The 12,613-nt window shown below is 43.6% G+C and overlaps 1 protein-coding gene across 1 annotated transcript in view; it reads right to left on the bottom strand.

Annotated features, from left to right (window-relative positions):
* CRTAP (cartilage associated protein) overlaps positions 1-12,613 on the bottom strand; it is a 36,519-nt gene that overhangs the window by 10,272 nt on the left and 13,634 nt on the right. The window contains exons 4-6 of the mRNA XM_011961552.1: positions 10,468-10,596; positions 7,887-8,032; positions 6,329-6,412 (exon numbers count right to left, since the gene is read on the bottom strand). Of these exons, the coding sequence (XP_011816942.1) occupies positions 6,329-6,412; positions 7,887-8,032; positions 10,468-10,596 (359 nt within the window). The remainder of the gene's footprint in view (positions 1-6,328; positions 6,413-7,886; positions 8,033-10,467; positions 10,597-12,613) is intronic.

Raw genomic sequence — 12,613 nt, 5'->3', positions numbered from 1 at the left:
GGAGGAGGGAGGAACAGGATATGGGGTTTTTCTAAGGTGATGAAAATGTTTAAAATTAGATAGTGGTAATGGCTGTACAACTCTTGCATATACTAACAACCACTGAACTGTACACTTTAAAGTGGTGAATTCTACCCTATATAAATTATATCTCAATTTTTTAAAAACAGAGTGGCCAGACCTCAGTGGAAGACGAATTTATGAAAATCAAGATGGCATATAGAAATCCCCATGAAAATACAAGTAAAGAGCAAAGATCAATTAGGAAGAATCTTTTGAAAGTAATATATGATGAATGGGGTTTGCTAACAACACATGCTAAGTGGTGAGTTTGCCTATCAAGGGAATTAAATGATGGTCCATCCACAAAAGAGACTACCAGGGAGCTGTTAAAGGTTAATAATTAAGAAGTTACATGGATGTGACATGGAGAAATATTCACGACTAATTGTTAGAAAGACAAAGAAAGTTGCAAAAAGCTATAAGACTATGTAAATATGATCTTGTTTATATAAAAATACACAAATATTTACTACATATATGAGCAGATATACACCTTTAAAGCAGGGGATAAAGAGATGGCACAGGCTGGGCGCAGTGGCCAGCACTTTGAAAGGCTGAGGTGGGTAGATCACCTGAGGTCAGGAGTTCGAGACCAGCCTGGCCAACACGGTGAACCCTCGTCTCTACTAAAACTACAAAAATTCGCCTGATATATTGGTGTACGCCTGTAATCCCAACTACTCAGGAGGCTAAGGAAGGAGAATAGCTTGAACTCAGGAGGCAGAGGATGCAGTGAGCCACTGCACTCCAGCCTGGGCAACAGAGCAAGAATCTGTCTCAAAAAAAAAGAGAGAGAGAGAGTGAGAAAGTGTAGGATTATGAGAGAATTTTGCTTTCCAAGTAAAATATGTCTGCAATGATCGAAATTTGTAGAGTTTTTATAGATTCAGAAATCAGAATGAAGCAGTAAAATGTTAAAACACACACATGTGCAAAACTACAGAAAAAAATGACTTTTCCTTTATTTCCTTTTTTTTTTCAGAGAGAGTCTCGCTGTATCTCCAAGGTGGATGGCAGGGGCGCAATCTTGGCTCATTGCAACCTCTGCCTCCCGGATTCAAGTGATTCTTCTGCCTCACCCTCCCAAGCAGCTGGGACTACAGCTGCGTGCCACCATGCCTGGCTAATTTTTGTAGTTTTAGTAGAGATGGGGTTTCACTGTGTTGGCCAGGCTGGTCTCGAACTCCTGACATCATGATCTGCCCGCCTCGGCCTCCCAAAGTGCCAGGATTACAGGCATGACCCACCGCGCCCAGCCCCTTTATTTCCAAAATAACCCTTTCTCTTAAGGTACAAGGTAGTCTCCAGAAGGCGAGAATGAAGAGAAAAGGGCAGGTGAGGTGTACCAGACTTACAGGTCTGGGCTGGAAGTGCTCGTCCGAGAGGCCCCAAGTGTCCCTGTGGTACTGGTAATACACCAGGTTCTGCTGCATGACCTTGTCATTCTCATCAAAGAGCAGGTAGCTGACTGCACAGGGGGCTGCGTTCTTCAGGTCGTTCACTGGGGTTGGGAAGAAAAGACAAATGAAGAAATCAGCAAACCACGCCCTGTAATTCCTCTCACTGGTTCTGCTTCTAAACAAAAAGGTCATATGAACAAGCCCCTTCTCCACAGTCCTTCCTTCAGAGAGCCTGGGGCCGACTGGCAGCCCTGGGTGGGCACGCCACAGATAGGGTCTCCACAGTAGCCTGGAAGCCAGGCTTGAAACTTAGTTCTAGTTAGGCACATACCTACGGAGAAATGCCTATGTTCCACCTCCAGCTCTGGGGACCTGAGCTGGTCTCAGGTGCCTGGAAGTAGCTGGAGAAAGCTGGATTGTCCTGGGGCTGAGCGAGATAGGGAGGATGTGCTCAGTAAACAGGTTTCTCATTTGGGGCCTAGAGTATCTGGATCCCATCTGGATGGGACCACAGTCTCCAGATCTAGGTTAGCTCCCCTACAGCTAACCCAGACCTGGAAAACCCAAAGGATGGTGGAGCCTCTGGGCTGGAGGGGATTTGGAAAGTCGCCTGGTTTTGCCACCTCCTGAGGATGGAACTCCCACCTCCAATCTCTCTGTTTGGTGTTGCCCACCTGTGACAGTACCTTCAGCAGAGGGATTTTGCAGGGCTTGGGATTTGTCTTGGGAGTACAGGATAAGGAGGAAGAGGTGATGAGACACAAAGCCCCTCGTATTTATTCCGGCACATTCCACTCTAATTTACACAACAGTACCGCTGCTAAAGCTGTGGTTGGCCAGAGTAGCCAAAGCTTGGGTATGAATAAATTGTGCCACCCAGTGACTGTTTCCTGTAATGACTACTTTAAAGCCAGCCCTTAGGGGCATTTACTCTTCAAATACAAATAACACCACCTGCCCTCAAGCAATGTAGTATGGTAGGCGGTCTAGGAAAAATTCAAAACGGGGCAGATTTTCAGGAATCTCATTTCAGGAAGTACATTTCATTCATACTGTTGATCCCCGAAAGCAGATTTCCTGGGAAGCAGCAAGCATAGCTAGAGGCCTCAGTCTACCAGTGTTGATAAGTGTTTGCCAGTTTCCGTCATGCAGGGCGATTTTCAGGGCATGTGAGGATTTCAGAGGGCCAGGGAGCTGCCAGAGCCCGGATGTGTCCAGAATACTTCTAAATTCCTAGTGTTCTAGCTTTATCCATTTAGAACCAAGCCATGCTCAGTGAGCTAGAAGACCTTATGGCTTTTTATATTTTATATAATACATATTCTTTTTCTTTTTCTGACCTTCAGGGTACAAGGCTTACCCTGTATTCTGAAGAGGATGGGAGGTGAGATAAAGAGGAAACCCAACAAAAAACACAATGATCACAGTGGGAAAGGAGGGCTAAAGCCAAGATCACCTCTCTCACTTTTCCCAGCGCACCCTGAGACCAGCCACTCCCAAAGGGAGTGAAGGGGCCACCCAGGGGATCTATTCTAGCCAGAAACCTGCCACCACTAGACCCTGGCACTTCATTAGGGCAGAAAAATTCCTGCTGCCACTGTCCCTAATCATTCTTCTATGCTTGCAACTGAACTGCCAAGGGACACACTGCTTGAACAAGTGGCACTTGGCAAAGTCAGGTACAGGGAGAGGAGGAAAAGCCGAAACACACAGCCTCTGAAGTCTAACCCTGTACTTCCTTCTCGCCCATGTTTGCCTCCCATTGTCCACTAGAACGTTCTGAATGAGAAACTCCCATTTCAGATCAAGGGAGGGCGACGGGCGCAGTGGCTCACACCTGTAATCCCAGCTACAGTGGCTGAGGCAGGAGAATCGCTTGAACCTGGGAGGCAGAGGTTGCAGTGAGCCGAGATCGCATCATTGCACTCCAGCCTGGGCAATAAGAGTGAAACTCTGTCTCAAAAAAAAACAAAAGAAAGTGCAAGTCGGAACCACAATGAAATACTACTTACTACATCCACTGGCATGGCTATTAATAAAAAAGACAATATTAAGTTTTGTTGAAGACATTGCAAAGTTGGAACTCTCACACACTGCTGATGGGAATATAAATGGTGCAGTCACTTTGAAAAACAGTCTGGCAGTTTCTCAACAGGTTAAACTGTTACCGTATGGCCCAGCAATTCCATTCCTAGGTATGTACCTGATTTGGTTTGGATATTTGTCCCCTTCAAATCTCAAGCTGAAATGTAATCTCCAGTGTTGGAAGTGGGGCCTGGTGGAAGGTATTCGGGTCAGGGGGCAGATGCCTCGAAAATGTCTTGGTGCTCTCCTCATCATAATAAGTGAGTTCTCACTCTGAGTTCACACGAGATCTAGTTGTTTAAAAGAGTGTGGCACTGCTCTCGCCATGTGACATATGCCAGCTCCCCCTTTGCCATGACCATAAGCTTCCTGAGACCTCACCAGAGGCCGAGCAGATGCCATTGCCACACTTCCTATGCCACCATGCCCAGCTAATTTTTAAATTTTCTGTAGAGACAGAGTCTCACTATGTTACTCAGGCTAGTCCTGGGCTCAAGCAATCCTCCTGCCTTGGTCTCCCAAAATGCTGGGATTACAGGCATGAGCCACCGCACCCAGCCAGGTATTTCTTTACAGTGATGCAAAAATGGCCTAACACAATACCTATGTATACACTCCTAGGTATAAAAAAAAACAACTGGAAAGCTTATGTTCAAACAAAAATTTGTACACAAATGGTCATAGCATCATTATTCAAAATAGCCAAAAAGTGGAACCAACCCAAACATCCATCAACTGAAGAAAGGATAAACAGAATGTGATATATCCATACAGAAGAATATTACTTGGTAGTACAAAGGAAATTTTACAGGTAACATGTTCAACATGGCTGAACTTTGAAAACATATGCTCAGTGAAAGAAGCCAGTCACAAAAGACCACATATCCTATGATTCCATTTATATGGAATGTCTATAACAGGCGAATCAACAGAAACAGAAAGTAGATTAGAATATTCCAGGGGCTGGAGGTGGAGGCAGGAGTGGGAACGTTGGCCCGAAGGAGAAATGGGAAGTGACTTAGCGATGGAGTTTCTTTTGGGGGCGATAAAAATGTTCTAAAGTTAACAGTGATGGATGCAAAATTTGGTGGATATAGTTAAGTACCACTGAATTATATACTTTAAAAAGGAGCACTTGATTGTATTGAATAATATCTAAATAAAGCTGTTTTAGAAAAATATAACAAGAGAAACTGCTCATATTATAATATCAAGTGAAAAAGTCATGAGACATAATTATAGCTGAGTTTATAATAAATATACAGAAAAACATAAATTTAAAACTATAAAAATTTTTTTTCTTTAATAATAAAAAACAATGGAAAGATATATACCAAAATATCCATAGCAGCCTGCCTCTAGATAACTGGGAACTCAACTCCTCCTACCTTTTCTAAATATATTTTTCTATACTTTCCTTTTATTTTTATTTTTTTGAGGCAGGGTCTTACTCCAATTGCCGAGTCTGGAGTGCAATGGCGCAGTATCAGCCTCAACCTCCCCAGACTCCTTCAGCCTCCCAAGTAGCTGGGACAACAGGTGCACTCCACCACACCCAGCTAATTTTTTTGTATTTTTTGTAGAGACAAGGTTTCGGCATGTTGCCCAGGCTCATCTTGAACTCCTGGACTCAAGCAATCACCTGCTTTGGCCTCCCAAATGCTGGGATCACAGGCGTGAGCCAGTACACCCAGCCTTTGCTATGCTTCCCAAACCACAGTAGCCAATCTTATTGGTATCTGGCTGGTGTTCCTCCTTTTAGGGAATGGGGGAATGGCCCTGGTGGCATCTTGGGATCCTGTCTCAGGCTCTGCTTCAAGGATACCCAACCCAAGACACAGGCATGTGCATCACTTTCCAGTTTAGAAAGCATTTCCACATGCAACACAGTATTTTATTCTCCAACCCTGGGAGGGCAGTATTATTATTCCCATTTTATAGAGAAAGAACTGAGGCTCAGTTGTTTAATACCAGTGATGAGTTCATCCCATACCTATTTGTAGACAGAAAACAAATTCCATGAAGATGTCTTATTCAGAGGTGTTTCACCTAGAACTAGGCTATAGGAAGAGCAGACCTGGAGGCTCAGGAAACTTGCTGGCCCCACGCTCCTTATCTACAAAGCGAAGGATCAGACCAGAGCAAGCTCACAGCTCTCTCAGAGCTCCAATAGCTGACACGTCCCCAGCTTTCTCAGGAAGCATCTTCCTGTTTGTTTCAAACACATCTCTTTAAATACTACCGCTAATGATGGCTTTTCTGTGACCAGGCTGCCCCACCACAAAATGACCACTCCATAACCAGATGAATCGGGGTCAGAAAAGGGGTCAGCTGAGTAAGGTGAAATCAGGAATGTCAAGCAATTCTAGAGAATGATAAAATGCTTAAAGATGCAATTTAGAAAAAATAATAATAGCAGTAGTCTAGTAGAAAAATTGGGGTGAGAGTATCCATGTATCTTCAGAGTGCTGAGCAATTAAAAATTCACCGTTTTTATATAAAGTGCAAAGATGAAGAGTGACCACTGTGAATTCCTGGAGCGTCGCCCCACACCCGTTTCACTCTCAGGAAATGTGGCACTCCTGCCTAGGTGTCCTAGAAAGCCGCTCTTTCCCATGCCAGCGTTCTGGCTGTCACTGAAACACCCACAGTAACTGTCCTTCTCAAGGTCCCCTCTGTTTCTTACTTCAGGGAGGACTTGGCCTTCCAGTGATTTTTAGCCAAGATGTGAGCAATATTTTCTCTTAGCCACCAGACATGTGCTACGCATGAAAACTTACCTCATCATCATCCATTATATTTTCCTTAGCAAAGTCATACAGCTCCTTCTGGAGTGTGGTCACGTTAAAGAACTGAACTGCTTCCTGTTCAGACACAACAGAGAACAGTTTATAGGACCAACATTTTCATCTTAGAACCAGGAGGAGGGAGGAACAGGATATGGGGTTTTTCTAAGGTGATGAAAATGTTTAAAATTAGATAGTGGTAATGGCTGTACAACTCTTGCATATACTAACAACCACTGAACTGTACACTTTAAAGTGGTGAATTCTACCCTATATAAATTATATCTCAATTTTTTAAAAACAGAGTGGCCAGACCTCAGTGGAAGACGAATTTATGAAAATCAAGATGGCATATAGAAATCCCCATGAAAATACAAGTAAAGAGCAAAGATCAATTAGGAAGAATCTTTTGAAAGTAATATATGATGAATGGGGTTTGCTAACAACACATGCTAAGTGGTGAGTTTGCCTATCAAGGGAATTAAATGATGGTCCATCCACAAAAGAGACTACCAGGGAGCTGTTAAAGGTTAATAATTAAGAAGTTACATGGATGTGACATGGAGAAATATTCACGACTAATTGTTAGAAAGACAAAGAAAGTTGCAAAAAGCTATAAGACTATGTAAATATGATCTTGTTTATATAAAAATACACAAATATTTACTACATATATGAGCAGATATACACCTTTAAAGCAGGGGATAAAGAGATGGCACAGGCTGGGCGCAGTGGCCAGCACTTTGAAAGGCTGAGGTGGGTAGATCACCTGAGGTCAGGAGTTCGAGACCAGCCTGGCCAACACGGTGAACCCTCGTCTCTACTAAAACTACAAAAATTCGCCTGATATATTGGTGTACGCCTGTAATCCCAACTACTCAGGAGGCTAAGGAAGGAGAATAGCTTGAACTCAGGAGGCAGAGGATGCAGTGAGCCACTGCACTCCAGCCTGGGCAACAGAGCAAGAATCTGTCTCAAAAAAAAAGAGAGAGAGAGAGTGAGAAAGTGTAGGATTATGAGAGAATTTTGCTTTCCAAGTAAAATATGTCTGCAATGATCGAAATTTGTAGAGTTTTTATAGATTCAGAAATCAGAATGAAGCAGTAAAATGTTAAAACACACACATGTGCAAAACTACAGAAAAAAATGACTTTTCCTTTATTTCCTTTTTTTTTTCAGAGAGAGTCTCGCTGTATCTCCAAGGTGGATGGCAGGGGCGCAATCTTGGCTCATTGCAACCTCTGCCTCCCGGATTCAAGTGATTCTTCTGCCTCACCCTCCCAAGCAGCTGGGACTACAGCTGCGTGCCACCATGCCTGGCTAATTTTTGTAGTTTTAGTAGAGATGGGGTTTCACTGTGTTGGCCAGGCTGGTCTCGAACTCCTGACATCATGATCTGCCCGCCTCGGCCTCCCAAAGTGCCAGGATTACAGGCATGACCCACCGCGCCCAGCCCCTTTATTTCCAAAATAACCCTTTCTCTTAAGGTACAAGGTAGTCTCCAGAAGGCGAGAATGAAGAGAAAAGGGCAGGTGAGGTGTACCAGACTTACAGGTCTGGGCTGGAAGTGCTCGTCCGAGAGGCCCCAAGTGTCCCTGTGGTACTGGTAATACACCAGGTTCTGCTGCATGACCTTGTCATTCTCATCAAAGAGCAGGTAGCTGACTGCACAGGGGGCTGCGTTCTTCAGGTCGTTCACTGGGGTTGGGAAGAAAAGACAAATGAAGAAATCAGCAAACCACGCCCTGTAATTCCTCTCACTGGTTCTGCTTCTAAACAAAAAGGTCATATGAACAAGCCCCTTCTCCACAGTCCTTCCTTCAGAGAGCCTGGGGCCGACTGGCAGCCCTGGGTGGGCACGCCACAGATAGGGTCTCCACAGTAGCCTGGAAGCCAGGCTTGAAACTTAGTTCTAGTTAGGCACATACCTACGGAGAAATGCCTATGTTCCACCTCCAGCTCTGGGGACCTGAGCTGGTCTCAGGTGCCTGGAAGTAGCTGGAGAAAGCTGGATTGTCCTGGGGCTGAGCGAGATAGGGAGGATGTGCTCAGTAAACAGGTTTCTCATTTGGGGCCTAGAGTATCTGGATCCCATCTGGATGGGACCACAGTCTCCAGATCTAGGTTAGCTCCCCTACAGCTAACCCAGACCTGGAAAACCCAAAGGATGGTGGAGCCTCTGGGCTGGAGGGGATTTGGAAAGTCGCCTGGTTTTGCCACCTCCTGAGGATGGAACTCCCACCTCCAATCTCTCTGTTTGGTGTTGCCCACCTGTGACAGTACCTTCAGCAGAGGGATTTTGCAGGGCTTGGGATTTGTCTTGGGAGTACAGGATAAGGAGGAAGAGGTGATGAGACACAAAGCCCCTCGTATTTATTCCGGCACATTCCACTCTAATTTACACAACAGTACCGCTGCTAAAGCTGTGGTTGGCCAGAGTAGCCAAAGCTTGGGTATGAATAAATTGTGCCACCCAGTGACTGTTTCCTGTAATGACTACTTTAAAGCCAGCCCTTAGGGGCATTTACTCTTCAAATACAAATAACACCACCTGCCCTCAAGCAATGTAGTATGGTAGGCGGTCTAGGAAAAATTCAAAACGGGGCAGATTTTCAGGAATCTCATTTCAGGAAGTACATTTCATTCATACTGTTGATCCCCGAAAGCAGATTTCCTGGGAAGCAGCAAGCATAGCTAGAGGCCTCAGTCTACCAGTGTTGATAAGTGTTTGCCAGTTTCCGTCATGCAGGGCGATTTTCAGGGCATGTGAGGATTTCAGAGGGCCAGGGAGCTGCCAGAGCCCGGATGTGTCCAGAATACTTCTAAATTCCTAGTGTTCTAGCTTTATCCATTTAGAACCAAGCCATGCTCAGTGAGCTAGAAGACCTTATGGCTTTTTATATTTTATATAATACATATTCTTTTTCTTTTTCTGACCTTCAGGGTACAAGGCTTACCCTGTATTCTGAAGAGGATGGGAGGTGAGATAAAGAGGAAACCCAACAAAAAACACAATGATCACAGTGGGAAAGGAGGGCTAAAGCCAAGATCACCTCTCTCACTTTTCCCAGCGCACCCTGAGACCAGCCACTCCCAAAGGGAGTGAAGGGGCCACCCAGGGGATCTATTCTAGCCAGAAACCTGCCACCACTAGACCCTGGCACTTCATTAGGGCAGAAAAATTCCTGCTGCCACTGTCCCTAATCATTCTTCTATGCTTGCAACTGAACTGCCAAGGGACACACTGCTTGAACAAGTGGCACTTGGCAAAGTCAGGTACAGGGAGAGGAGGAAAAGCCGAAACACACAGCCTCTGAAGTCTAACCCTGTACTTCCTTCTCGCCCATGTTTGCCTCCCATTGTCCACTAGAACGTTCTGAATGAGAAACTCCCATTTCAGATCAAGGGAGGGCGACGGGCGCAGTGGCTCACACCTGTAATCCCAGCACTTTGGGAGGCTGCAGTGGGTGGATTACTTGAGGTCAGGAGTTCAAGACCAGCCTGGCCAACACAGTGAAACCACATCTCTACTAAAAATACAAAAAATTAGCTGGGCATGGTGGTGCACACCTGTAATCCCAGCTACTCAGGAGGCTGAGGAAGGGTAATCACTTGAACCTTGGAGGTGAAGGTTGCAGCAAGTCAAGATGACACCACTGCACTCCAGCCTGGGCAACAAAGCAAGTCTCAAAAAAAAGAAAAAAAGAAACTCTAACAGTCTGAAAAGTAAAACCAGTGATGAGGAGGAAGGGAAATAATGGTAACAAAAACAAACACACAGTTTGCTATGTGCTAGTGTGGAAATATCCCAGACATTTCACATCTATTAATTCATTTAGTCCTCAAGACAATCCCATGAGATTAGTACTACAATCTGTTTTCACAATGAGGAAACTAAAGCACAGAGAAGCTAGTAAGTGAAAAGGCTGAAATCGAACCCAGGCAGTGTGGTTACAGGCTCTGTCTGCCCTGAATCACTAAGCCATGCTGCCTTTTTGCACAAAGCATGGCACCAGAGTTGTCAGTGTGCCCTCGATGAACTCTCAACAGCCGTCGCTAAGAGTTATGACCTCTATTTTACAGTCTTAGAAGGACTAAGTGCCTCACCCAAGATGTCACAGAAGATTACTTACACTTATAATAGGCAAACTGCAAGTAATGATACATGGTAGCCACAAATTTCTCAACTGGATAGCCTCCTATAACTGGGGTGAGGTTCTCTTCACACTGTATTTTGCATTCCAGAACTTCTACATAATGATCTGAAACAAAACATACAAATTTTCAGAGCAGTACATCCATTATTTTCTTAATATGCTACTTCTGCCTCCTGCCCAAATGAAAAAGGTAAAAGAAGAATATTTGCAACACCCACAAGGAGCTAAAAATCTTTAATATACAAAGTTGTTTCAAATCAATAAGATGAACATCCACTATATAAATGGCCAAATAGTATTAACAGAAATTATTAAAATGTCTAAAAAACATTGTGAGAGATGCTACACCTCTTTTGTAATTAAGAAATACAATTACCCCCAAAATAATTTAAACTACTAAATTGCAAAAGTTTTTAAAATTCATAATGTAGTATTAAGAAGAGAACAGTGAAACTTACTCTCTCATATTCTGTTGATGGAAGCAAAACAGGAACAAACTTTTTGGAGAACAATTTGGTAAAATTTATCAAAGGTTAAAATACACATATTTTCCAACCCAGCTGTCTACTTCCAGGAAATTTTCTTTAGACATAGGCATACATAAACACTGTTTAAAACAACAAACAAACAAACTTGAAAGAACCTAAATGCCAGTCAATAGGATGAGGATTAATCAATTACAGTATATAAAAATAATAGAATCTATATAGCCTTTGAAAGAGAGTAAAGTGAATATAGTCCAAGACTACATTTCCCATGCAGCTAGGTTGGGGCCATATGACTAGTCACGGCCAATGACATGTTGAGAGTAACAAGGAATGCTACTTCCAGGCTTAACCCCTAAAACCTCCCACATGATCCTTGGCTCCCTCCCTTTTCTCCCTTTATGCAGCTAGAAGCAAAAGACTCCAGGAGGGTTGCACACATTTTGTAAGTAAGACTGTGGAAGAACAGGTACTTTCAAACATTGCTGGTAGGAAGTACGAAATGATGCCTTAAAACACTAAAATTAATTTACAGAAACATTTACTCTTTGAAGTATTAATTCCGCTTTGGTTGACTTTGAAAACACACCTCCATACTTACTACCACCACCAACAAAAAAGTCTGACACACTTACTACCATCACCAACAAAAAATTAACATCAACAATAAGGGTACAAACAAACATCATACATATCTTGACATGATATCCTGAGGAGGACATTTATATACCGGTCCAGCCAAAAATACGTAACCTGAATGTAACTGTGAAGACACATCATAGAAACCCAAATTGAGGAATGTTTACAAAGTAATTAGCTTATATTCTTACAAAATATCATTGGCATAAAAAGACAAAGAAAGGCCAAAGGATTGTTTCAGATTAAAGAATTCAAAAGGAAGATGACAAATAAATAGGAAACATGATTCTGAACTGGAAACTATACCAGGAAAAAAAATGGTACTAGAAAGAACATTATTGTGACAATTAACAAAATGGGAATATGAACTACAGATTAATACAAGCATTGTATCTAGTATATTAAGTTTCCTGAAATTAATTACTATGGATATTTAGATAGTATTACTGTTCTTAGGAAGTAAACTGAAGCATTATGGGGTAAAGAGTAATAATGCATGTGCAACATGCTTCCAAATAGTTCTGAAATAAAAATAATTATACACAGCCGGGCGTGGTGGCACAAGCCTATAATCACAGCACTTTGGGAGGGCAAGGCGGGCGGATCACTTGAGGTCAGGAGTTCAAACCCAGCCTGGCCAACACAGCAAAACCCCATCTCTACTAAAAATACAAAAAATTAGCCAGGCGTGGTGGCACCTGCCAGTAGTCCCAGCTACTCAGGAGGCTGAAGCAAGAAAATTGCTTCAACCCGGCAGGCGGAGGTTGCAGTGAGCCAAGACTGCGCCATTGCACCACAGGCTGGGTGACAGAGCGAGACTCCGTCTCGAAAATAAAATAAAATAGGCCGGATGTGGTGGCTCACGCCTGTGATCCTAGCACTTTGGGAGGCTGAGGTGGGTGGATTACCTGAGGTCAGGAGTTCGAGACCAGCCCGGCCAACGTGGCGAAACCCCGTCTCTACTAAAAACATAAAAATTAGCCGGACGTGTTGGTGTA

The sequence above is a fragment of the Colobus angolensis genome, unplaced genomic scaffold (genome assembly GCF_000951035.1).
Source record: "Colobus angolensis palliatus isolate OR3802 unplaced genomic scaffold, Cang.pa_1.0 Scaffold56, whole genome shotgun sequence".
In the NCBI taxonomy this organism is placed as follows: Eukaryota; Metazoa; Chordata; class Mammalia; order Primates; family Cercopithecidae; genus Colobus; species Colobus angolensis.
The sequence above is the reverse complement of the archived record's forward strand: the minus strand, read 5'-3'. Positions and strand labels throughout refer to the sequence as shown.